The 27,582-nt window shown below is 37.7% G+C and overlaps 1 protein-coding gene across 11 annotated transcripts in view; it reads left to right on the top strand.

The window, feature by feature from the left end:
• sdk (sidekick cell adhesion molecule) overlaps window positions 1-27,582 on the top strand; it is a 404,110-nt gene that overhangs the window by 353,590 nt on the left and 22,938 nt on the right. For all 11 annotated transcript variants that reach the window (XM_045746005.2, XM_045745957.2, XM_069328877.1 and 8 more), the window contains 16 exons: window positions 1,657-1,886; window positions 2,020-2,215; window positions 2,436-2,621; window positions 3,127-3,305; window positions 7,932-8,190; window positions 9,838-10,029; window positions 12,370-12,566; window positions 12,905-13,114; window positions 13,324-13,578; window positions 14,567-14,798; window positions 22,928-23,056; window positions 23,860-24,030; window positions 25,263-25,443; window positions 25,672-25,887; window positions 26,051-26,276; window positions 27,301-27,495. In XM_045746005.2, the coding sequence (XP_045601961.2) occupies window positions 1,657-1,886; window positions 2,020-2,215; window positions 2,436-2,621; window positions 3,127-3,305; window positions 7,932-8,190; window positions 9,838-10,029; window positions 12,370-12,566; window positions 12,905-13,114; window positions 13,324-13,578; window positions 14,567-14,798; window positions 22,928-23,056; window positions 23,860-24,030; window positions 25,263-25,443; window positions 25,672-25,887; window positions 26,051-26,276; window positions 27,301-27,495 (3,254 nt within the window). The remainder of the gene's footprint in view (window positions 1-1,656; window positions 1,887-2,019; window positions 2,216-2,435; window positions 2,622-3,126; window positions 3,306-7,931; window positions 8,191-9,837; window positions 10,030-12,369; window positions 12,567-12,904; window positions 13,115-13,323; window positions 13,579-14,566; window positions 14,799-22,927; window positions 23,057-23,859; window positions 24,031-25,262; window positions 25,444-25,671; window positions 25,888-26,050; window positions 26,277-27,300; window positions 27,496-27,582) is intronic.

Raw genomic sequence — 27,582 nt, 5'->3', positions numbered from 1 at the left:
TGTTGGCATGTCAAATTACACATTTTATTTTTTGTCTAGTGTTTATGTATTTTGTTTACAGGCTTAATGCAGTTGAAGCTTTCTTGGTACAATGGTGTGTTTGTTTACGTTTGTAATGTATTTACATCATTTTATCTTTGAGTCTATATAATTTCAAAGTACTGTAGCACATACTCAAACACCATTATTGCTTTTCTCTACAGCAAAAATTATCACATTTCTGATAAAAATATTGAGTGTTGCCTTCCAGTACAGTACTGCTATTGTGGTTTATAAAATTTAAAAAGGTAGTCTGTTTTGTATTTAAGATTTGTATGAAAATTTTCAGTTCCGGTAAAATTTCTTGTAACACTAGAGATGGAGGCTTTCATGTAAATTCAGGTAAATATGGTAGGAGGCAGTAATAATAATAATAATAATAATAATAATAATAATAATAATAATAAATCTTAAACTAGGAAAAACACCTTCATAAAAACTGCTAAGTAATAAACTATTTGGTTTTAGAGGTAAAAGAAATGCGTCAGATCTACTACTGTAGTTGACTGGAAATTGAAATAAGCATCTTGACTATAGAAATAAAACATTTCATGAGCTTGGATATTGCTGGAGCATTAGTTAGGGTCTGGCTTAAAGGATTGGCATGTAAGCACAAGGGACTTGGAGTCGAGGGGGATCTTCTGCCGTATTGAAAACTATTTAAATAACCAATCTTCCAGTTGCCATTAACAGTGAGTTTTCCTGTGAGTGTAAAGTAGAGGAGAGTGTAGCCGAGAGTACTGTGATTGGACTACTGCTATGGAACATACACTTGCAGGACATGCTGAAATTAATACAAGAGGCTGACAAATGTACATGATTATAGACTGATTATCAAACGAAATGTGGGAAATTGTGGAATGCATTTTAGCAACCTGGTGGCTTTCACTAAATTTTCACTAAAATATTTCAAAGATCTTGTAAATGTATGGGTTATAAAACACAGTACTGTACACTAGTATTCAATAAAAATATACAAATCCTGCATTGGTACAGATACTATAACTGCACAGAAAAAGGGTAGTTGCGCGGGGTGTAGCCTCAACCATTGATGACGTGCGGGGGTGCAGCTTTAACCATTGATGACGTGCGGGGGTGAAGCCTTAACCATTGATGACGTGCGGGGGTGAAGCCTTAACCATTGATGGCGTGCGGGGTGTAGTCTTAACCATATAATGTGTATGCTGTGTATATAAAAAAGTGTATAAATGTGTATTAATGGGTAAAAAAAAATTAGGAATCCCAACATTTCTTTAATTTGTATTTATTTTATATTTATTTCAAATATTAGGTTTCTATTCAGTATCTCAAGAATGTTTCATAATATTATTGACTTGAAGCTTAAAGCACTTTAGAATGGGATTATTAATATTTGGGATGATGTTCATAGTATTGGGTTTGCAAATATTTTGGAATAATATGTGGATGCTGAAGATAAAGCTGTAGGAGCGTAGTGTGCATGTCGGGTATATAAATAAATATATTGATAGAGTAGCATGTTAGTGTGATGTTTTTCTAGAGTATGACTCCACAGTTCACAGGGATTGAAGTGATTACAAATTGGCATATTTTAGTGCTTTTGTGTGGTCTTTATTCGATTTGGCAATTATTTTTCAGTTAAAACTCAGATATCACAGCCGCCAGTGGATACACGAGTCATATTAGGTCGGGTGGCAACACTACAGTGCAAGGTGTCCCATGCTGCAACTGTGGCAGTGCAGGTCCAGTGGTTCCATGGAAATAATGTCATTGACCCTGAAGGAACGCCTCGGATCAGTGTGCGGCAAGATGGAACACTGGAGATACAAGAAGTCCGGGCAGCTGATGTTGGTCTCTATACTTGTGTGGTCAGTGTCACCAGTGTACAGTATTTGGATGTAAATTTTCTAGATTTCAGAATTATTGAGTATTTTATTTTTACTTGTACAAATACTGTAACTATATTTATAACATATTTTAAAATTGCATTGGTCTCTTTAGGTGATATCATCTGGTGGAAATGAAACTCGTTCTGCAAGCTTGGAGGTGATCGAGCTACCTTACGCTCCAACTAGTGTACGTGCTGAACGAACACCACGCATCCCAAAGTCTGTGCAAGTTTCTTGGACTCCAACCTTTGATGGAAACAGTCCTATAATTAAATTTATTGTACAGAAAAGAGAGGTCCCCACTGAAGGTTTGTATAATTCTTGGAAATATTTCTTTAAAATGTGAAATTTACAGATTATTATTTGAAAATACTGTATATCCTACTAATTCTTTGTCTGAAAGCAAACTAGTTTTCCTGTGTTAAAATATCAAAGTGCCATTCCCTTTAACTGATTATTACTGCCAGAGTGTGTGTATATAAGAATAATAAATATAAATAAACATAATTTTTTTTTTTTTTTTTACAGGAATAGTTGATGATTTGGGTCTGAACTGGGTGACTGTGGTAACCAATGTGAGTGCAACTACCACTGAAGCTATAGTTGGGGAGCTGAGACCTTCCACAGGTTACCAGTTCCGGGTGTCGGCTGTGAATCATGTTGGTGAAGGGTCTCCATCCGAACCATCCAACACTGTTATACTCCCTCAGGAAGGTATATGGGCAAGAACTTTTAGAGTCTTTAAAACCTCGATTAGGTTTATCATTGTTGCTTAATTGAACCTTTGGTGTATGCATGTAGGAATAATCACAAAAAAACATATGATTCAGTTATATGTAAGTATCTACAGAGGAAAAAAAGTGCAGAACTTTTTCATGTTTTTCTATGTTACTTGAAAATGTGCTGCAACACAAAAATGTTCAAAATTTGTGTAATGTTTTCCTACGTGGGTACTTATGCGTGTGTGTGTGTGTGTGTGTGTGAATGTATACATAATATATTTAAAGACTGTCAGAGATAAAACTAAAGTTTTACAGTTGCATGAATCATAGACATAACTGTTCATTAAATTGCTCTTAGCCCCGCTACACTGCAATAAAATTGTTTCTCAGATTACATCAGTAAATTTAAGTGTTGTGAAAATTCCTCCCTTCCCTCTCGCAGTCCCTTATCTTTATAGAGTTTGACAGCATACATTACAGTATTTACCTACCAACAGCTCCGTCAGGGCCTCCCCAAGGCTTAGTGGGCTCTCCTAGATCATCTACAGAAATTATGATACAATGGGAAGCCCCTCCAGAAGATGAGAGAAATGGAGTACTTCTTGGGTATATGGTACGCTACAGACTCTGGGGATACAAGGATGCACAATGGTACTACCGCAACATTACCAAAGAGGTTTGTAATTTTTTACCAACTTAAAATGTATGCTGTATGTGTATGTAGTTTAATGGTGAATATGCACATGCATATACATAATTAAAGTACATATGCATAAACACTATTAAAGTACATATGTACTTTTATGGTGTATATGCATATGTAATTTAATGATGTATATGATACCTGCTTGATAGGGCTCTGGGAGTTCTACTCTCCAAGCCTGGACCGAGGCCAGGCTTGAAAGTACATGCATATGTACTATTAATGGTGTATATGCATATGTGCTTCATATGGCATATTTTGGCTCGTCCTCGGTGAATCCAATCTATGTCATTTGACAGCTGTCATTTTTTTAAACCCTCAAATATTGTTCTGTATTGAAATCCTTATAAAAATCAAGATTTGACATTTCTTATGCTCTTAATGCTTAATAAAGAGGTAAATCTTATTATATAAGTTCATAATTATAAGACTTTTTGAGCATGCAGCAAGATTGTATACAAACATATTTGCCAATTGTTTTTTTTTTCAAGGAAATATATAAAATTTTTGTTTAAATTATTCTTTCATGTTTCTCATACTTGAAACTCTTCTGTGACAAGAAGATAAACATAAAAATATTGTTTTCAAATATTTTTTAAATTCCACTTGGCTGGTAGCTGTCCAAACCAATTGTGGTTTGTAAGAATTAACAATACATATTTGCTTCTATTATGACCCTGGTTAAATTAGAGACCGGAGTGGGGTGAGACAGGTAGATAGATGAAAACATTGATGACATTGATTACATTACGTGTCTGCCCTCAATATTGAGATTATGCTAATGTGATTGCTAAATAGAATAGCATTATTTAGAATGGATTTGTTTTCCTAAAAAAGCACCCGGATCTCAGATCCTCAGAACTGTTCCCTGAGCGGTGTCTGTAGGACTGGATTGTGCAGTGTCAAGCAGGCTGAGATGCACGAGTGTCAGGAATTTTTCCAAATTCTCCATTCATGATCATTAAGTTCCTGAAGATTAGTGGAGAATATGCATTCCAGTCATATCGACACTAGATTATTTCATGATTGAAAGTCCCTTTCAGGCCCTCACTTGACATCACAAGTGATTGCCAAGAGAGAGTGCTTCGGATAGATGCTAGTTGGCTTATGTTTTAATTTTTGTCAGCCATCATCAGGTAGCAACACCACTACATTTTTCAACCCGTTCTCGCAAATTTAATAAGTCAATAATGACTTACTAAATATGTGCATAGGTGACATACTTAACATAATAGTTTCCCTTGAAAAGCTTCATAGAAAACACCGACCTTACCTAACCTACTTAGTATGTTAAGATAAGCATCTTATTGCTTCGTAATTACAATTATTACCTAACCTATACCTATAATAGGTTAAGTAACAATTGTAATTACGAAGCTATAAGATGCTTATTTTAAAATACTAAGTAGGTTAGGTAAGGTCGGTGTTTTCTATGAAGCTTTTCAAGGGAAACTATTATGTTTAGTATGTCACCTATGTACGCAACTAATAAGTCAATATTGACTTATTAAATTTGCGAGAACGGGTTGCATTTTTAGGTACCCATTCCTGCACCCTCTCCTCATGCATTCTTCCTGCCTGTGTGCTATATCTGTCGCCAGGCAGAGACCAGATTTTCAGATAAGCTTGAACTGTTTTTACTATTTAGGTTCTTTAATCCTGTGTTCAAGGCTCGGCTATTATGTACTGGGTATTCTGAGAATACCCAGTGTACTGTGTTGCTTTTGGTAGACTTTCTTCCGGCTGAGCTTCTCCTTTGGGGTGCATGAAGCTCTACTATATGGCAAACGCCACTCTGCAGGAGAAAAGTTTTCTCCTAGAGTGGTGTGTTCGTTGCCATACACCATTATTCAGCCACCCTCTCCTGCAAAAGGATGTTTGTTTTCACCCCTTTCTTCCTTTTAAGAGGTTTATCATAGGAAGAAACCAAGTGAGGTAGGTCAGAAATCAGGGCTCTGAATTGCAGTGCAGTATACGAAAGGGGTCTTTCTGAGGGACTTATTTTGTTGCCCCCCCCTCCCCGCCTTCTTCCATATGGTCATTGGTAAATGTGAGGTAGTATGAAGGATGGTGCAAAGGTAGGGACCTTGAGGGTCTTAAAGGGCTTCAAGTTTATAAATTAACTACTGTTGGTTATTTTGTGTTGTGGTTTATTATCTAGTGACTGCTGGGGCAGTTTGGAAAGTTGCTTGTGGTACAGTACTTGTGCCGTATGTCATCATACCTGGTTGTGCCCTTATCCTAGAGGCAGAGCTGGATCTTTCCTTGGGAGCACCAGAATGTTCTGCTTTGAAAAGACATGAGCATTTGCTGTAACAAAAGTCTTGTTTTCTGTAAATTACTCGTGTCCTTCTTGGCAGTTAACTAAGATGAATGGAAAATAACAAGATTTTCATATTTAATTCTGAGATTAGATGTCAAATATGTGGTAGATTATGCATGTTATGCATAGTGTTTTTTTCACCTAAATGGCTTAATGTTTTGAGCTGAATCTTGCATTTATATTATAGGCAGACCGAGACTGGAAGAAGCATGTGTCTGATCTCCACTGTATTTTGACCATAGCATTGCTGCACTTTCTTATATTGTTTGTCACACATTGCTGTTGAGACTGATCATCTGTAATAAGAGTATTTCAACTTTGACTCAATGCCTTTCAATGCACTTATGTTTACTTGATCTAGGCCCAATAATTTATCACATCACCTATATTTATGCTGTATTTTAATAATATGGCTTTTTAATGTTTTTGTCTGAAATCAGTTATTCCCAACACTCAATTTTTTCCCAAAGTTGGTTACATACAAGTGCTCACCTAGTTGTGCTTGTGGGGGTTGAGCTTTGGCTCTTTGGTCAGATTTGTGAAGGCTGCTGCACTTTGAATTTGAATATGAATAAATCTATATTATCCTAATAAGCAAATGAATACATTTCATATGAGGAATTCAGTACTGTATTAGAAATATAAACTTTAAATTAAAGTAATATAAATCAGAGCAATGCTTGTATAAATCACTAAATTTATTATAAAACGTGAAATTAAGTATGCCAAAAATTCCAAATATCACTTTGATGATTATAAAAGTGTAACACAACTTTTCACTTCAATTTTATTATGATTGAATGTTTGTAAATTACAATATTTATCAGACTTAGAGGAGTCTAATTATTTAACACTGATATAGAAATTATAATCTAACAAATTGAAAGATATTACTGAATAGTTAAATCTAGGAATTTTAACCAGAAATTGCCAGAAAATTAACCAACACTGATAGATAAGCACAGTGATTGGACCCTACAAATATTCTTTTTGCTTCCCTCACATTTTCAAATATCTTTTAAATCTTCTATCTGCTAATATATATAGTTAGAAGCTTTTTTACTCCATTTAATTCCCTTTCTGTTCACTTTTAAGTACAGCATACATAGCTATGTATGAACCTGTGCTCAAAGAAAGTGTTTGTTCAAAACTTAATTTTTGTAATACATTATACAAATTTCAAGGACAACTAAAAAGAGGGATAAAACTTAATCTAAACCACGAAGCACCTCGGGTCCCCAAGGTACTGACTTCTCTCTATCTTACTAACAAAGCCACCACGAGAAGGTGTGGTGAGAGCTGGATTAATTTATTACGTATGGTATGCCATACTGTGGCGGTAACAGGGATCTTGTGACAAAAGCTTCTCCCAATACAAATATGTTCATTTTGCCAGTAGCAACCTCAAAATATCATTGGTTAAAAATGCTGTCGATAAAAAAAGCATTGACATGCATATATTAACTTTTAAACTTTGTTTCCTCTACTTACACACATGTGATCTATACATTCACTTTCCCAAATGCTGTCACTCGGTTTTTAGATAATTGTGCACCTGCTGACTGAGGTGGAGACAGTTAGCTGCTGTAGGATGACGTACGGCAGGGCTTAGTCAGTAGTTATTCTTGTGTTAAATATGGAATCCTTTTTCTGTCAGAGTAATTACTTTGAGATGTCTTCAACTAAAATATATATATACTCCAGTTATTAAGTGCTTCTAGGTATGATTTGGCTTGTAGTGTGTATCTTTATTAGCTTTAATTTTTATTTTTATTTTTAATGTATCAAAGTTATGGTATTATATCTTGTTTGTATTTTTGGTTAACTTCTTTGCACTGATTATTTCATTCTTTATATTTTCATTTTTTAAATTTTTGTCTTCATTTCTGAACTAGAGATTAAAGACTGTTCAACGCTTCATTGTTGGCCACGAGCATAAGGTACGAGTCTTGAAGTCATGAGGTAGAGGCATGAATAAATTAGATGATTATTTGTAGAAGTGTACGGAGTTCATAGTTCATAGAATGTGTAGACACCGCTTCATAGAAGACACAAAATGGAGAATGGCATTTTCTTCATTGGTAGAACCAGATAAAAATAACTAGTATAGATTAAATATTCAAGTATGTAAATTAAATTGATGCTAAGTATATTTTGACATTTTCACAGCATACTAAAGCATGGCACTTGGACTGTTTATGAAAGATATCTTGATGTCGTTAGAGTTTTCCCTAAATAATTGAATACTCATTTTATTGTTTTATTTGTATTTCCAGAACCAGCACAATTATCTAATTGGAGGTTTAATAATTTGGAAAGACTATGAGATTCAGGTTGCTGGATATAATGTCAAAGGTGTTGGCGTTTACTCTCGGAGTATTCGTCTCAAGACAAAAGAGGGAATCCCTGCAGCACCACCGAAGAATGTTAAAGCCACAGCTGTGAGCTCAACCTCCATCAAAGTTTCATGGAAACCTCCAGATCCCTGGATGATAAATGGAATTAATCAGGGATATAAAGTTCAAGCATGGCAAAGTAAGTTTCAAGGCTATTATTATCTTTTAAGAAATTATGGGCAGCTATCATCTTTGAGAAGTGTTAAATTGTAATAAATCATGTGTTGTATCATGTTATTATTTTTTTTTTACAGTAAAACAAATCTTGTGAGGATTGTCTTCAAGAAAATAGGTGGTTGTTTGTGTGATTGCTCCAGTGAACAATGCATTTTAGAGTTTGTGCATAAGGTTCCCTCAGCTGCTTCTCAAGACACCAGCTAGGATCCTTTCTCGACGCTACAAATCAACCTTTGTTATACTGTGATAAGGCATTTTGCAAATAGTCTTGCCACAAAATTGGGAAGAGAAAATATTGGAGAATTGTTTGTCCACCATCAAAGTAAATGCACTGTAATAAAAAATAACAATCAAAGCGCTCAGTGCTCCTCTCTAACAATAATATACAGTAATTTCTTACCAAGAAAGCCAAATTTTGTAATTATATTGGACAGGTTTGGAACCTGACCTTCCTAGAGAGATGTCGTGTAAAATACTGGCTTATCCTGTCGATTATCTGTCAGTGATCAACGTCCCTGATTAACCAGGATGTTTGATGTAGCTGCTTGCAGCCTGGCATAAGTCAAAGCCTGGTTGATCAAGCACCTTCAAAGGATACCTGATTAACCAGGCTGTGAGCAGCTGCACTGAACAACCTGGGTGACCAGACCACCAACCAAGAGGCCAGGTCAGAGGCTGGGCTGCCGGGACATTGCTTCTCAGAATCATGTAAAATTCAGTATTTTACATGACATCTCCTTTGTCTGTTTTAGGGAGTAAAACTGGAGTGGTGTAAAGTGGTCCAAATGGTGTAATTAGGTAATTACCTAAGTGTAGTTACAGGATGAGAGCTACGCTTGTGTTGTCCCGTCTTCCCAGCACTCTTTGTCATATAACGACTATAACTTTGACATATAAAGTGTAAGGGTTTTCCAGCTCTGCAATCTCACTTGCCCTGAAAGGGAATGCCAAGACTAAATTATAGTTCAAATAAGATAGCACCAGTGTTTTGAAGAGTACCCGCACTAGTGTGGCTGAATGATCTCATTATGCACAAGACAACGTTGATCTTCATTTGTATAACTGAGGCGTTTTCATTTAACTAGTAAGTTGGCTTCTTAGTACCTACTTAAAAATGATGTGTGATGTCAGCCTGACTGGTCAGCATTTTTTAGAGTCTGCGGGATGTTACTGGTTTAGGGTCTGCGGGATGTTACTGGTTTAGGGTTTACGGGATGTTACTGGTTTAGGATCTGCAGGATGTTACTGGTTTAGGGTTTGTGGGATGTTACTAGTTTAGGGTTTGTGGGATGTTACTGGTTTAGGGTTTGCGGGATGTTACTGGTTTAGGGTCTGCGGGATGTTACTAGTTTAGGGTTTACAGGATGTTACTGGTTTAGGGTTTGCGGGATGTTACTAGTTTAGGGTCTGCGGGATGTTACTGGTTTTAAGTTTTTTTGCCACATTATGCCCAGTGTCTGTGCTAATGATATTAGCCTAATATATTCTTATTTGTTAAATAAGGTATATAAAAGTATATAAAATATATATATATATATATTACCGGTATATAAAAGGGTATAACTCTGCAAAACTTTTCTAGTATTAATTATTTTTACCTCATTTGCAGATAAACCTGAGGGCTCAATTGAACCAGATAAAACCCGGACTGTTCCTCCAAGCCCATATCCTGATGCTAATGAATCTGCAGAACTCACTGAACTGAAAAAGTTCACAGTATACTATATTACAGTGCTTTGTTTTACACATCCAGGAGATGGCACACCTTCCACTCCAATAAAGATTCAAACGCTGGAGGATGGTAAGTTTAATGTTGATGTGTTACTACTTGGCGAGCCTTGCCCCAGGTCAGGCATAGGGCGTCGAAGAACTTCCGAAATCCTCTCCGAGTATATTATAACAAATTCTGAAGGCGGTCGAGATTTGAATTTCTGTGTTTTTAGGGTATATCAGCTTTGGGATGTTTTGTTATATACCAAGAAAGGCCTTTGCAGATGAAAAATGGTCCATGGTAGACATTGCAATATACTGGGCTGTTATCAGGTTGAGGAAGGAAAGGCATCACAGTGACAAGAGGTTTACATTGCTTTCCATTTGCAATTTCTTACCTTCATTTTATTCTTATCTTTTTCTGTTACCTGCTCCTCACCTCTTATCTTGCTCTTACCTTATTTATTTACCTGTCTCTTCCTCTCTCCTATCACACAAATAATCGTCCTGGAAGGACCAAAATGTCATCGTTTCTTCATTTTCTGATGCAAACTGATGACCAAACCACGCAATTGTTTTTTTGTGTATATAAATTGTGAGGAATAAATGAAGCCCAGCACTATCGTAGGAAAGAGTCTGAAGGGTAAACAGTGATTAGCTATATCAGTCATATATAGCCCACTGCCAACATTAGGAGAAGGAAAGAACAGTGGGATGAAATCAATGCAACAAGCCTGAAATTGTGGAAGGGACAACACTAGTGATGTTACAAAAGAGACTGGATAATGAGAGACCTTGATGTAAGGCAAGACACACTTAGAAGATTAAAATTAATCTTAGAAGAGCAAAATTAATAGTATGTTCAACCACATGTTTGTGTGCATCATGCAAAGGAATCAGCAAGGAGATGACATTGATTAACTCTAGTTCTAATATTATTTGTTTATGTTGAGAAAGGGAATTAGCACAGTAGGTATAAATAGCTGGAAGGCGTGACGTAAAGAGCTATATGTCACTTCCCCGTAGTCACGGATAGGTAAGCACTGATTGGTAAACCTAAGAAACATAATGGAGACTTTCCATTCATCTTGGCTCTAGGAGACTGGCACAGCAGACCCCCCACACGTGTGAGGCAGAAGCTCTACCCACTCGGCTATGAGAGTAGTCTTAATAAGGAAAGTTTCCTGAAGCAGCACCCTGCTGCCAAACGGGAATTTTCGAATTTCCCCTGACTACTACTGAAGCTCTGAGGAATTAGTGATCCATGCCCAGGTCATATAAATTGTCATCCATACTACCGTGGAAATGAACATTCCAGTCACTTGGAATTCCAGTTTGGCAGCAGGATGTTGCTTCTGGAATCTTTTCTCATGATTACTCATAGCTGAGTGGATAGAGCTTCTGCCTCACACGCGTGGGGTCCGTGATTCGAGTCTCCTAGAGCCCAGGTGACTGTAATGCTTATTTCCACGGAAGTGTGGATGACAATTTATAATGGAGAGTGATTACAAGAATCTCTGACAGTCGGTGAGCTGGGAAGTAGACGAGATATGTGGTAGGAGTGAAAGAGGTGAAAGAGCACTCTACCATTCCAGAGAAATCTGAAATGGTACATAGGTGAATTACAGTGCACATAGGTATGAATATCTTAGTAGGATGTCTAAGCATTGTTTAAGAGTGTATGAAGGGGTGTTTTAAAGTCCACTAATGACTTTAGAAAATAGAAGGTCAAGATACAGTGTGACAATAACATACAAGATACTCGGAGAAATAAACAAAAGTGTAGAGGGAAAGTGTTTTCCAGATAAGGCACAACATAATTTGGGAACACAGGTGGAAGTTGGAAATACTTGTATGTAGTGAGAATGGTAATTAAGTGGAATGAACTTGAGCCAGATATGGTGGATGCAGTCACTTCACAGCCTCAGTATTAAGTGAGGGAATATTGGAACATTGAGAGGTATAAATGCACCAGGTACAATAGCTATGAGGTGGGGCTTTATGGTTTGATCTAGATTACACTATACAGAAGTAGGGAATTATGTGGAATGAAGTAAAGGATGGGGTGGTCGAGGCTTGTTCAATCCCTAGCATTAATGTAGATTTGAACAGAATTGTAGAAAACTTTGCATAAGGTTGTACCAGATTCCTGAATGTTTAGAGGCAGTCCTAAGAGCTAATTTTCCCTACCCTATATCATATACAGGTAAACACACACATCATTGTAGAATAAATATTCTGTCATTTATTGTTGGTACAGAACCCATTTTGATGTTCATTCTTTAAAATGTTATTTGATGTTATATATACAGTACTCTTTAATTATTACTGTGAAAATTTAGAACTTTTCAAAAAATTTCTAGATTTTCATTGCAATATAAATATTCAAGTTTCATGCGAGATAAAAACAGCTAACCTTGTTTTATTTCAGTTCCAGATTCAGTGGTAAACCTGAAATTTGAGGATATAAGTGATCGATCTGTGAGGGTGTTGTGGGACGAGCCTGAACACAGCAATGGCATTCTTAAAGGCTACACTCTCTCTTATATGGTGAAGGACTCGCCTCACACCAAAATTCTTCAAAATTTAACTGCTGATGTTACAACCTTTATGGTCACTGAACTATCAGTAAGTTTTAAAGTATTTAATTTGTAAACATTTTTAAGTGGGGGAAAATGTTTTTAAATGCTGTTAAGAGGCAGAATGTCTTATAATGTGTTTTAACTCTAGGTTATATTAGAATTGTTAGTCTATAAATATGCAATATTATAGTATGCATTAATATTCTGTTCTAACTAATTTTCTGAATGTATATTTTATGCCTACAAAATACAGTACTGTAATCGATACCAAATTAATTTATAGATAATATGAAGAGAGAAGTTTTGTAATGCAAGTACAGTACTTATTAATTTCAAGAGTGGTATGTATACACTGTATATCTACATGTGGTATTCTTTTAACAGGCCACTACTTTCTACACATTTGAAGTGTATGCATGGACCTCTGTAGGGCCAGGTATACCAGTCGTTGCAACCCTACAATCAGGTGTTAAACCAGTCCTACCAGAGCCACCTACACGTCTAGCCGTCTCCAACATTCAGGCTTTTTCGGTTGTGCTTCAATTTACTCCAGACTTTGATGGCAATGCTTCTATTTCTAAGTGGACTGTGCAGGTAACTTTAAGGAGTTTACATTTAAGTAGAAAATGCATTTCTTTTAGCAATAACTAAATTAATAATACACTAATTTTAATTTGTTCTCTTTAGAGTATGGAGAAAAGCTATCCTCGTTTTGTTTATAATTTTGATTGGTTAGCTGTATTTGGAATATTTATTAACATAACTGAATGAACAATTTATTATACTGACCAATGCATTTACAGGCACAGTCTTCCCGTAGCAGCACTTGGGAGACCATATATGAAGTTTCTGCACCAGATGCCACTACAATTACAGTGCAAAACCTCATCCCATATACAAAGTACCGCCTGCGACTTATTGCAAACAATGTTGTTGGGTCATCGACTCCCTCTGAATCATCTCCAGATTTCCAAACTCTTCAAGCAGAGCCAGCTCATCCACCATCAAATATGACTGTGCGAGCCATGTCTTCCACTCAGCTTCGAGTTCGGTGGATTGTAAGTAATGTGAATTATATTCCTGACATGTTTAGGTTTTAAATTGTGTGACTGCAAAGTGTCATGGCAGTGTCATGGGTGGACCTGGGCATGTGGGCAGTGTCATGGGTGGACCTGGGCATGTGGGCAGTGTCGTGGGTGGACCTGGGCATGTGGGCAGTGTCATGGGTGGACCTGGGCATGTGGGCAGTGTCGTGGGTGGACCTGGGCATGTGGGCAGTGTCGTGGGTGGACCTGAGCATGTGGGCAGTGTCGTGGGTGGACCTGGGCATGTGGGCAGTGTCGTGGGTGGACCTGGGCATGTGGGCAGTGTCATGGGTGGATCCAGGCATGTGGGCAGTGTCATGGGTGGATCCAGGAATGTGGGCAGTGTCATGGGTTTACCTCGGCATGTGGACAGTGTCATGGGTGGACCCGGGCATGTGGGCAGTGTCATGGGTGGATCCAGGAATGTGGGCAGTGTCATGGGTTTATCTCGGCATGTGGACAGTGTCATGGGTGGACCCGGGCATGTGGGCAGTATCATGGGTATTCCTGGGCATGTGGGCAGTGTCATGGGTAAACCCGGGCATGTGGGCAGTGTCATGGGTGGACCTGAGCATGTGGGCAGTGTCATAGGTGGATCCAGGCTCTGGCTCGGGAGCAACCAAGTTAGCCCAGCTCAGAGTGGTCATAGATAAGATGAATTGTGCTTGTACTCTGTATAACTACCCCTGGCCAGTGGTTCTGGTAGGTAATCAAATAATGCATCTTATCTGATACAGTTTGTCATTGAAACTGAAGTAAAAAGTATTCATTATGTTTATGTTGAATATGTTAGTGAAGTTTAGTACAATGTTCATGTTAAATTTTCCAGTTTGTCATAGATAGTTGGTTTTTATCTTGTGTAAACATTGAACTCGGTTTCAGATTATTTGGCAGTAATTTGAGCAATTCCAGCACTGCACCTGTTAATTACTTGTTGTTAATATATTTATGATTTTAACAGCCTCTGCAGCAGTTTGAATGGTATGGTGCACCTCAGGGTTACCGTATTCGATATCGACCAGTTGGATGCAAGTGTGACTTTTCTGAAGACTTTGTGTACGACAACACTGCAAATTCGCATCAGCTCGTAACTTTGCAGGAGTACACACAATACGAAGTGACAATGGTTGCAGTAAATGATATTGGCCCATCTTCTCTGGCTCCTATTGCAGTAGAAAGAACTAGAGAATCAGGTAAGCTTTTATATATATATTTATATTATACTGCATTAGAAAAAATAAATTAAGTGGAAAAATTTTGTGCCATCTTATCAAATGTATTCATATACAGTATAGGTAATCATTACATTCATGATGTTTTATGGTAGCATGAGTGTGTAATTACCTAAGTGTAGTTACAAGATGAGAGCTACGCTTGTGGTGTCCCATATTCCCAGTACTCTTTGTCTTATAATGCTTTGAAACTCCACCTTCTTGGCCTCCACCACCTTTTCACTTAACTTGTTCCAACCGTCTACCACTCAGTTTGCAAAAGAAAACTTTCAAATATTTTTCGGTATCTTTGTTTCCTTAGCTTGAATTTGTGTCCTCTTGTTCGTGATGCTGCTGGTTTCAAGGAATTCCTCTTTGTCAATTTGGTTGAATCCTGTTGTTATTTTGTAAGTGGTGATCATATCACCTCTTTTTCTTCTATCTTCTAGTTTTGGCATATTTAACGCCTCTAGTCTCTCCTCGTAACTCTTGTTTTTCAGTTCCGGAAGCCATTTTGTAGCATGCCTTTGCACCTTTTCCAGTTTATTGATGTGCTTCTTGAGATAGGAGCACCATACAACTGCTGCATATTCCTATTTTGGTCTCCTAAAAGTCATAAACAGTTTCTTTAGTATTTCACCATCCACGTAATCAAAAGCAAGTCTGAAGTTGTAATGTGACGCATATGTTCCCCTCACAATGTTGTTTGTGTTCCTCTGGTGACTGTTTACCATCCAAAACCACCCCTAGATCTCATTCTTTATTAGAGTTCTTTAATGCCTTTCTACATAATTTATAGGTTGTGTGTGGTCTATTTTCTCCGATTCCACATTTCATAACATGGCATTTATTTACATTGAATTCCATCTGCCACATATTGCTCCAAGCACTTATTTTATCTAGATCAATTTGAAGGGCATGACAATCATCTGGGTCTCCTATCTTTCCCAGTATCTTAGCATATGGACTAGTATATGGACTATATTAACTTGGCTAGTGCACATGTCTCTCACTATGTTCAACTTCAACTTTGTAGTCTTCATCGTCTTCAACTTCACCATTTTGTCGTCTTTGCACGTGTTGATATATAGTGGTACATTTTTTATGAATATAGTTTGTCAATTAAGGAAAAATAATTTACAAGGTGGCTTTTCATAATGCCACCTTGTAAATTATGTCAGTCAGTCAGACAGAGAGACAGACAGTCAGTCAGTCAGTCAGTCAGTCAGTCAGTCAGCCAGTCAGTCAGTCAGCCAGTCAGTCAGTCAGTCAAGAAATAATAGAATTTCTAGTAATTGTTTTGAATATTGCGCATTCTCTAATGTCTGCCCATAGGAAACATAATACTGTGGCTGAATACAGAAGAGCATTAGTTATTTTCAGTGGAAAATGAATCTTTCCACTGAAGGCTGTGTGCCTCCTCACTTAATGAATGTGGAAAGCAGGGGAATGGTAATGATAGTTACGATCATCTCGCTCCTGTATTGCAGTGTTCAGTATATTCGGTTCGTAAAATATATATTGAATTTTTGTTTCCTCAAACTTTCTTATAGATTGAGAGAACAAAATTTTATGTTTGAGTGTTTGCTTTGGATGCTCCTTATGTCTTGTGGATGGGGCAGGTGTAGAATATGTGTAAACTTATTAATACACAGGGTGCCTGACTTTACTCAAGGTTGGTGTCAGCAAGAGAGAGAGAGACAAAGACAAAGACAAAGAGAGACAAAGAGAGAGAGAGACAAAGAGAGACAAAGAGAGACAAAGAGAGAGAGAGACAAAGAGAGAGACAAAGAGAGACAAAGAGAGAGACAAAGAGAGACAAAGAGAGAGAGAGAGAGAGACAAAGAGAGAGAGAGAGAGAGACAAAGAGAGACAAAGAGAGAGAGAGAGAGACAAAGAGAGACAAAGAGAGAGAGAGACAAAGAGAGAGAGAGAGAGAGAGAGAGAGAGAGAGAGAGAGAGAGAGAGAGAGAGAGAGAGAGAGAGAGAGAGAGACAGAGAGAGAGAGAGACAAAGAGAGAGAGAGACAAAGAGAGAGAGAGACAAAGACAGAGAGAGACAAAGAGAGACAAAGAGAGACAAAGAGAGAGAGAGACAAAGAGAGACAAAGAGAGACAAAGAGAGAGAGAGACAAAGAGAGACAAAGAGAGAGAGAGACAAAGAGAGACAAAGAGAGAGAGGGAGGGAGACAAAGAGAGACAAAGAGAGACAAAGAGAGAGAGAGAGAGAGAGAGAGACAAAGAGAGACAAAGAGAGAGAGACAAAGAGAGAGAGACAAAGAGTGACAAAGAGAGAGAGAGAGAGAGAGACAGAGAGAGAGAGAGAGAGACAAAGAGAGAGAGAGAGAGACAAAGAGAGACAAAGAGAGAGAGAGAGAGACAAAGAGAGACAAAGAGAGACAAAGAGAGACAAAGAGAGACAAAGAGAGACAAAGAGAGAGACAGAGAGTGTCAGTCAGTCAGTCAGTCTGACCGACTGACCAACCGACCCGACCCGACCTAACAGATTGACTTCAGTTCCACTGAGGATCAAACCCTAACGTAACTCTGACTTGCACTACCGGTGTGCAATAGGATGCACAAGAAATGCAATCGGGATGCTGGGGAAATCGCAAAGCCATGGCAATAGTCAGTGGGACGGTCAAGAATCGTGTATTAATAAATACTCGAGTGATTCATCAGTTGGACAGTTAACAAATCAGATGAAAGACTGTGTGGTGCAAGTTCAAACATGTTCACTAAGAACTGTGTGGCGAGACACTCACTCTGATCTGTTCACTAATTGCCCTTCCTATTGCTTCACTACACAGGATGGCTTTGATTTTATTTGATCACTTGATACACTTGAACTTGGTCTGTTGCTTCTGAGGGTTAGTCATATGCTACCTCTACAGTTCTTTAATTACTTACAGACAATTCAAATCCATTAAATCAGTCACAATTCTGTATAATTGCTAGTTATATTGAAATAAATGTAGCGAGCTAACTTGACATTGGAGAATATTATGGAGTGATAATAACTTGCTGGTTGACGAGCAATATCATCTCACGGCTAGAGTATGATGTTATGAATATGTCATGGTTTACATCTGTGGCTATTGAAATTGAAGCCATGTGTCCCCTTATCTTAGTGACCGTAGGCTGGATAAGTCACTGTCTGGCATTCAAAATGACTGACTCGTAGCTTGTATGGCATGACTGCTCAACACATCCTTATTAATCAGGTACTGGACATATGATGGCCCTCATGGTATCATTAGAGTGCTGGCACTGTGACCTACACAGACACATCCAACATCCAGACCTAAGTCGAAACAAAGATTTTAGAATATGCACTCTGGAACTTGAGGGCAGAGATCTCCTTACTGAGTGCACTGCAATGTACACCTTTAGGTCAGCTGTGGGAATCACTCTCACATGCACATGCACTTTTTAATTAATTTGGTGTGTTCCAAAGTTAAAGGGGTCCCTAGTTAAAATTTGAAGGTACACCACACTGTATACAAAATATCCTGGGAAGATATTTACTCGTGGCTACCTTTCCAAGAACAAGGAGTTCCCAGAGGCGGCAAGGCATCACAGGTATAGACAAATATAAAGAATACAAGTGGCAGTTTGTTTTAGCTAGTGAAGAATTCTTGTTTGTGATATTGAATACAGTATATATATTCAAAGATTTTCTTGTATTTTTCTGGCATAACAGCTTTGATGAGGAGACTAAAGTTGTTAAGGGGTATGTACAGTTTTATCAGATAGCACATAACTAACATGTCAGCTTAGATGTTAATGTCTTGATTATTTGCACCAGTTTTTGTTTATTCAGTGTAACGTGTACCCATTACAAACTGCACGCATTTCGGTAATACATGATGGTACTTCATCCAGTAGTGACAAATTGTTTTCTAATTTAATAGAATGTTATATCATCGCTATTTGCTCTGCTAGTAATTGTGATGTGGCCTTGGTATTGTTATTTGTTTGTGTTTTGGGTTATATGTTCAGTCCTTGACTGTTATTTGTTGCAAGTTTATCCTGATATAAAAAACATTTATTAGTGTATATTTCTCATTTTGGTGGAATGTTAATAAATATAACTGCCTGAATTGTATAGACCAGGGATGAACGACTGTCATAAGGCTAAGGATTTCTTGGATTAATACAGTTTCCCAGAAATCGGTTTAGTAAGCCAACAAAGGGAAGATTTTCCAGTGAGATTATTGAGGCATTTCCACTCATTTAAGTATGGAAAACTAATATACCCTGCTCAGAAAATAAGATGTCTAGTACAGTACAGTATCGTAATTGTAGAGTATTTTGTAGAAAGACTTGAGAAGCATGCAGATGGGAAATGCAAAAGGCATCATGATATAACTGGATAAATTTGAGTAAATGGAAGTGAGACTATTTTTCCATTTTCCCCAAATCCATGCCTGGTACATTACCTAATAATCTTTACAATGAATCAGCAACTGTACATCCAAGCCAGTATTTATCCATGTGTTAAGTTATACGTGACTGTACTTTGCATATATGGTTCACTATTTGATGACAATAAGGAAAATGGAGCAGTAATGTTTCCTGTATTATTACTATGATTGTTGTTGTTTTAAATTCAGCTACTCTGAACAAAAGTTCCAAGTAGCACGGGCTATGGTGAGCCCATACATATTACTATGAAAGTTACACTTTCTGTTTACTGTGTCCTCCTTTCTTTAGCTTCGTGTTAGTTCATCCTATGCAACCTGTCATCAGTAAGTGACTGCACTTCTCTGACCCCTTGTTTCAGGGGCTGGCATACCGGTACGTGCCATTACGAAGCTTTGGGTGTGTTCTCTGAAATATCAACATTAGTGGCTGCAGTTCTTGGATTTGGTGGAGTCTTGAGTTGATTCTTTCTATTTGGGTGGAATTTAGTTCATTTGGGTGTCTGAACTTGGAAAGTCTTTCTGAGGACTGTAGGAGCATTGCTTGCATTTTCAGTGGAAAATGCATCTTTTCACTGAAGCCTGTGTGTTCATTCCCATTCACTTCATGAATGTGGAAAGTGGGGTAATGGTAATGATAGTTACGATCATCTCACTCCTGTATTGCAATGTTTAGTATATTCGGTTCAGAATTGAGAAGTTCTGGGTCCAATTCCCACTGCAAGACAGAATAGTTTGAGCAAGTTTCCTTTTATCTGATGCCTCTGTTATTTAAAAGTAAATAAGTACCTGGGAATTGGGTAACTGTTGTGGGTTTGAGCTTGGGGAAGTTCAGTAGTAGGCCTAAGGAAACGTCAATAAGAATAACAGGCTTACTGTCCTCGACAATAGGAACACCAAATTCGAGTGGTTTTTGTTGCAGTTGCATGTGGTGCATTTTTATGCATTATTCATGTGTTATCTGTATGCAAATATAATTTGTTTCTATATTGTTCTTTGTACATTACATAGAGGTAATGATCTTTCATTTATCTTTGTCTTTTAATGCAACATTTGTTATGATCGCTTGAACAGTGTAAATAGTGAACCCAGACAGAGATATCACACTAGTGTTTATAGAGTTGTATTTTAGATTCCTGTCACTAGAATTGTGAAGGTAACTCAAAACTTAAGTGTGTTGTATGCAATAGTGCATTGTGTGAGTGGTGGTGCAGCTGCCTCTGTAATTCCTCCTCCTTACAACCTAATGCATATGTCCAGTCCTTTTTTTTTTAATCTTTGTGTTACTATTTCAGTTTTACCTGAAAGCATGCTGTGGCTCTATTGGGAAAAGGGGTTATTACAGAATAGCCATTCAAGTTTTCTTGGTGACACGCTGATCTTGACATACCACACATTATTAAATGGACATACATAGTGTGTAATTACCTAAGTGGAGTTACAGGATGAGAGCTACGCTCGTTGTCTCCATCTTCCCAGTACTCTTTATCGTATAACACTTTGAAACTATTGATGGTTTTGGCCTCCACCCCTACCTCACTTAACTTGTTCCAACCGTCTACCACTCTCTTCGCAAAAGAAAATTTTCTAATATTTTTTCGGCACCTTTGTTTCCTTAGCTTGAATTTGTGTCCTCTTGTTCTTGAAGTTGTTGGTTTCAGGAATTCCTCTTTGTCAATTTGGTCGATTCCTGTTACTATTTTGTAAGTAGTGATTATATCACCTCTTTTTCTTCTATTTTCTAGTTTTGACATATTTAATGCCTCTAGCCTCTTTCTTGTTTTCCTGTCATGTCTCCGAACTGAGTAGCCCCCTTGGGAATATGACCTCATTTAAAATATTTTCTTCAAGTTTTGTCTCTGTTAGTGCGGCAATATCTGGGACCTTAAACTGAATTATATCTTTTAATTCCAGTATTTTTGATCTCGCTCCATCTATGTTGGTATATACAATTTTCAGGAACATGTTCCCTTTCCCTTTGTTCTTTACTCCCCCTTCCTACCCATCCCCTTACTCCCCTTGATTTTGTTTCTTGGTGTTTATGTACATTTCCCTGGCTTTCCTGTCCCTATCACTTTATTGAAAATCTAAATTTGTTTCTTCTTCATTTCTATTCCCATATAGACATTTTACTTCATCGAGGTTTAGTTTTCATCTTTCTCTGTCTTCCTTTGAGAGGTTTTGTCTTATTGATCAAAATTTCCTATCCTCATCACTCTGCAATTTCCTGGCATTTCTAAGCACTTTCATCATTTGTTTCACTCCTTTTATATGTCATGCTTAAGGCGGGATTCTTGTCACCCCTTAAGCGTGACAAGAATTTTCCTATTTTCCTATTCTCCTAAAATCACTTGACATTTCCATTTGATGTGAGACCTTCTCTTAAACTTACTATTTTCATAATGATTTTCATCTCTTCTGGTGCTCTTTCCATCCTAGATGATATTTCTTTTTCTTAACACCCAAAAATTATGATGGACTTCTATCTTTTTTATTTATTATTTTTATTTATATATATACAAGAGTTCTTACATTCTTGTACAGCCACTAGCACCGTAGTGTTTTGGGCAAGTCCTTAATCCTATGTTCCCTGGAATACGACCCCACCAAATTGTTTAACAACCAGGTAACTGTTTTACTGTTGGGTAAGCAAAAGGCTACAGTTAAGGATTGAAGCCCAGTAAATCCTCCCCGGCCAGGATGTGAACCCAGGACAAGGAGCTCGCAAAACGCCAGACGAGTGTCTTAACCACTACACCATGGGGGACTAAACACTGACTGTATCTGCAGTGTTTTGTACTAATTTACTGTTGGTTTCCTATTCTTTCCTAATTGCTCGCCAAATGTCTGCTGCTTGTTGGTCATTTCTGGTTTTGACTTTCAAACGCACTTCCTTGAACATTTCTTTCTCTTTTTACAACTGCCACATATGTTTCTTTTGTTTCCTCTTTGCACTTTACCAGTCCTTTATTAATCTCCTCAATTTGAGCTGTCCATGAAGTTTCTCTTAGCATATCCTTGCCTAACACCATGTTGGTCTGTAGGGTTCCTTTGAGTTGTTCACCATATGTGTCTATTTCCTTGTTAATTTCTTTAAATTCACCACTCTTCACTTTCCATATCTCATTATCTTTCAATAGTTTTTTTATTTCTCTTCTGTCTCTTTCTTTACCTTGTCAGTCAAGTTGGTAATTATCTTACCTTCTTGGAAAATACTCTTAAATTACAAAACTCAATCTTGAGACCTTCATTTTCTTTTTCTAATTTAATTACTTTTGCCTCATAATTCTTTAGCGAGTGCTCAATAATCACTAACCTGCCAAGAAAACCTCCTTTCATTAAATTGTGTACCGTTAATCCTTTGAAACATTCATATGTTGGCATGTTGTCCTTCCCTGTGGTGGTGGCCATCTTTGTTGTTGACATTCTTCTGTTTTGAAATATATACTTTCCCAACACACATTTTTCACTCACTTTTACTTATTTCTTGTATCTTAGTTACTTTTCAAATTCCCTTTACCGTCATGTATCCTGGGACACTATTTACAGCCCTCAACTTTAGTGTTTGTTTAATTATCAAAGTGTGTGGGTGCGCACTCACTCGCGTGTATACTGTATATATATAAAATATGTATACTGTATAAAAACGTTTTAAGTTTTGCGAGTGAAGTATTACTATAATTTTCAGTGCCAAGTACTGGACCAGATAAAGTGAGTGCAAATGCAACATCATCGACAACAATTGTGGTGCGGTGGGAAGAGGTGCCCAAGATCCACCAGAATGGTATCATAGAGGGGTACAAGGTGGTTTATGTAGGTGAGTTACTATTCATTTGGTTTTCAATTGCCAAAATTATTTGCATTAAGAGGAAAATTATAAAATACTGTACTATATATCTACAGTACTTGAGGCATTGAGAATTAAAATATGTGGAAGAGAATTTAATGTATTTGACATTATTAAACACACTGGGTGAATGGTAAAGATTAAAAACTTGTGCAAGACAAAATAAAAGGCATTGGACAAGTTCTACAATAATTTAATGTAGTACTAGAGAAAACTGCTTAAATAATCATGTATTAACATTTTAATTATACCAGTACAAGAAATAGTTTGAATTTTAGAAAATTGTTTTTAAATTACATTATACAGTACAGTATACCAAGTTTTATTATCAGCATTAGTTTATGTATTTTCAAGCTATAGTTCTTTATACGTTTAATACATTTATTAAATTTCCAAAAGTCGGTACAGGTAAATAGAAGAATAAAAATAGATAGCTGTAGATGGACATGCTCCTGTTGCATTGAAGTTCCTACCTTGTGAAAAATAACTGAAATATAATCGAAAATAAAAAAATAGATCTTGATTTTCCAACTTATTTCACTCCTTTCCATTGACTAAGATGTATAGAGATTTAAATAGGATGAGCAATCTCCATTTGTTGAGTACAGAAAGTACAGCATTAGATAAATTATATTTTCCTGTTAATTTTTCTTCTGTATCTTGACATCTTGACAAATGTATCTTGTTGTTGATGTCGACATCAAGATGTCAAATGTTGACATCTTGTATGTAAAAGTGAAATATTTAAATTGAATTTGTAACTTTTTTTTTAGGCAAAAACATGAAGCCACAGGAGAAAGTGATCCGCACCAATAATACGTTTGCTGCAACCATAACACAGCTGCGGAAATATTACCAATACACGGTACAAGTCTTGGCGTATACTAGATTGGGTGATGGGGCACTGTCCACTCCACCTCTCTTGGTACAGACTTATGAAGATGGTAAGAAATATACATTTTTATTATTGTTGCATGCATGAAAATTGTTTTTTGTATTGAGTAGGTCCCTAGTGTAGGGACTGGAATTATGTATTTATGTGGAATACTGGGGGAGTCGGTCGGCCGAGCGGACAGCACGCTGGACTTGTGATCCTGTGGTCCTGGGTTCGATTCCAGGCGCCGGCGAGAAACAATGGGCAGAGTTTCTTTCACCCTATGCCCCTGTTACCTAGCAGTAAAATAGGTACCTGGGTGTTAGTCAGCTGTCACGGGCTGCTTCCTGGGGGTGGAGGCCTGGTCGAGGACCAGGCCACGGGGACAATAAAGCCCCGAAATCATCTCAAGATAACCTCAAGATCTCAAGATAAGATGTAAGAATCAACCCATTCATGGGTTTGGATGCACTACCACAGATTGTATGAGACAGGAATGTATGTCATCTCTATTTTGCTGGATATTTATGAAGGTGGGCTTTTATCCAGCATTAATTTTATTGCATGCCAGCCCTTGGATGTTCCGCAGTGCAACCCATGCAGTCCATATTGGTCTGCTTCTACCCTATTGCAAATATACTTGTATTCAGTGTGAATTGAGGCACTAAGGCAGAGAGCCATTGCTACATGAAGAGATTCTGGATCTAGATGTGAGCCCGTTGCTGACATGGGGTACTGCCAGAAGGAAGTCCTCGGCATAGGTGGGCAGGCACTGCTCCGAGGCAGGCTTTCTCCTTATCTGATGTTGCAGTGCTGAGCATGGCATCAGCTATTTTTTCCATTAGTGGGTGGTCCCAGCTGGACTGTTATATAATATATATAATATACATATATACACAGTGGTGCCTCGATTAACGAATTTAATCAGTTCCTGCACTGAGCTCGTCATGTGAAACGCTCGTCTTGCGAAACAACAACTACACTGTCGTCGGAGGTATCCGAGAACCAGCGGAAATGCTAGGAAGCACAATGTGGTTTGCTCATTAATCGAGCGAAAGCTCATCAATCGAGACAAATGTTCTGTGAGTGGCTCGCTCGTTACTCAAAATGCTCGTAACTAGAGTCGCTCGTCACTCAAGGTTCCACTGTATATATATAATATCTCACAGATCGTTATTAGAAATATAGGCTTCATTTCCTGATTACTAATGTTATTATAGTTAAAATTGTATATTACATATTTAGCCCTGCTGGTGATTCTATTTAGTAAATGTAATGACTTGATACTTCTGTCTTTATCAGTGCCTGGACCACCATCAGAAATTTCCTTCCCTGATGTTTCCTTCACATACGCACGTATTATCTGGGATGTACCTGAAGAACCAAATGGAGAGATAACAGCATATTCTATTGTATACCACCTAGCTGATAGCACCGATGTCAACAACACTTTGGAATTTGGTCCGACAGCCCGAACGTACAAGTAAATATTACATTGATGTGTTTTGTTTTTTAGGTATAAATATCACCAAAAGTAAATGTTGTTTCTAATTTTGTGTACTGTCTACCAAATTAATGTGGCCATCACCCGGAAACAATTGAAGTTCTTAGGATGGGAGGGGTTGGGGAAAGGCATCAAAGATATAGATCTTTCTGGGCTATAAATTGGATAATTATTATTTTTTTAATATTATTTTATTTGCTCTTCTAGGGCTGTTGAGCTAAAACCCGAGAGCTACTACATGTTCCTGGTAAGTGCTCGCACACGTCTAGGTTACGGCCAGGCCTTGCAAGCTCCTGTATACACAACAAACAACAGGGAGCTGCCTGCACCTCCTTCTCGCCCTTCCGTCTCACATTCACAAATCACGTCTAGAAGTATCACATTTTCTTGGAATCCTGGCAGGGATGGATTTGCTCCTATCAGGCAAGTTTGATTAACTTTTGAAATATGTATTCCTCATGATAGATGAGTATGTATTTTGTCATAGTGTGTGTGTAATATTGATAATAGTACTGTATTGTTTTATCCCCTAGTTAATTATCTTCAATCCATTTCTTAACATTGAACATGCATGTATTTTACACAGATACTACACAGTTCAGTATACTGAAAGCAGTAGTGGCTGGCAGACCATTGATGAGAGGATAGATTATTCTGGAAATAGTTACACTGCTGAGAATCTAAAACCCTTTACTCCCTACAAGTTTCGACTTCAAGCCACAAATGATATTGGGGCAAGTGGCTGGAGTGAGGGCAGTGTAGAGGTCAGGACACTACCTGCTGCACCCATCGAACCCCCGACTGACATCAAGGTATGAGTGGCTTCCTAATAAATAATTAAAAAATTTATGTATTGATAATACACGCTGTTGATGTACTGTAACCATTAATATTGTAACAGATATAGTAGGGAATATTTTGTCACTACCGCCATGGTGTTACTTAACTATCAGCTCTTGCCCATCAGTGACTATAGAGGAATAAGAGCTAGCTCATCATTTTTTTTTTTTTTAATTTTTGCCCCAAGGGGCGAGTTTATTGGGCAGCGCCACTCATCTTGTGAGTGGACACACTGCCATAGCAGCATGTACAACACTCCCCAATAGAAAGAAAACCTGCTGGGTTGTTCATCCTGTCACTTGTAGCCAGACACAACTGGGACTTGCTGTGTCTGGGTACAGCATGCGTGTGACAGCTCATCATATCACATTAATTAGCTTGTTCGTACCTGGTAAAGTAAAGTAAAGCACTTGATGTTCAAGCTCTTGTCATCTTATCTTTGATGACAGCATCCACATCATCCTCTCATCACATTCCGTTATTTACCACTCATATTAAGTAAGAATACTCCTTTGGGTTTCCATGGCTCACTTCAGTTTCCAGCTTAATAAGCAAATGGTCTCATCCTAGTTCTTCTTAGTTCAAAGAATCTATACATATTCACTTTTTTTTTATTCCATAAGTATCATCATATTGCCCAGTTTTGTGACCGTTGTTAAAAAAAGAAATGATTCAAAACATTTAACTTGTAATGGTGAAAAGTATATTACGGTACTATATACAGTAATTGATGAAAATCAAAATGTTTTGATGATTGGTTGTAGCGAGCACAAAGTTCTGACAAAAATGTAGAGAAACACCAAGCTGAGAGCAGAGTAATTCATAGGCAGTATTTTGCCTGTAAGGGCAAAACACCACTTTCCTATAGCCCATGTTTTTTTTTAATTCTATTATATTGATATTAACTGACAATGTTTCAACACATGGTGATTTTATTAGTTCATGTGATATTAACCCATTTGAAATGTGTGCTTGAGCCAAATTTGAATTTGTCAGGTGATCCCCATAACAACTAAGAGCGTGCGTGTGGAGTGGACGCCCCTCTTCCCTAATTCCTGGAGTGGAGATACCAAGACCGGAGGTTACAGGGTCAAGTATCGCCAGATATCGGATATTCCCACTGCCTTCAGTATGCAACAGAAGGAGCTAAAGGATACGTTAGCTAGAGAAGTTGTGCTGGAAGATCTTCAGGTAAATATCACAATTTGCTTGTCTCGACTCATTATATGAGTAATAACCAAGTTTAATTGTTGAATCTACCAGCAGAATACTTTATGT

Source organism: Procambarus clarkii, chromosome 22 (genome assembly GCF_040958095.1).
Source record: "Procambarus clarkii isolate CNS0578487 chromosome 22, FALCON_Pclarkii_2.0, whole genome shotgun sequence".
NCBI classification, from domain to species: domain Eukaryota; kingdom Metazoa; phylum Arthropoda; class Malacostraca; order Decapoda; family Cambaridae; genus Procambarus; species Procambarus clarkii.
This window is presented reverse-complemented; position numbering and strand designations above follow the sequence as displayed.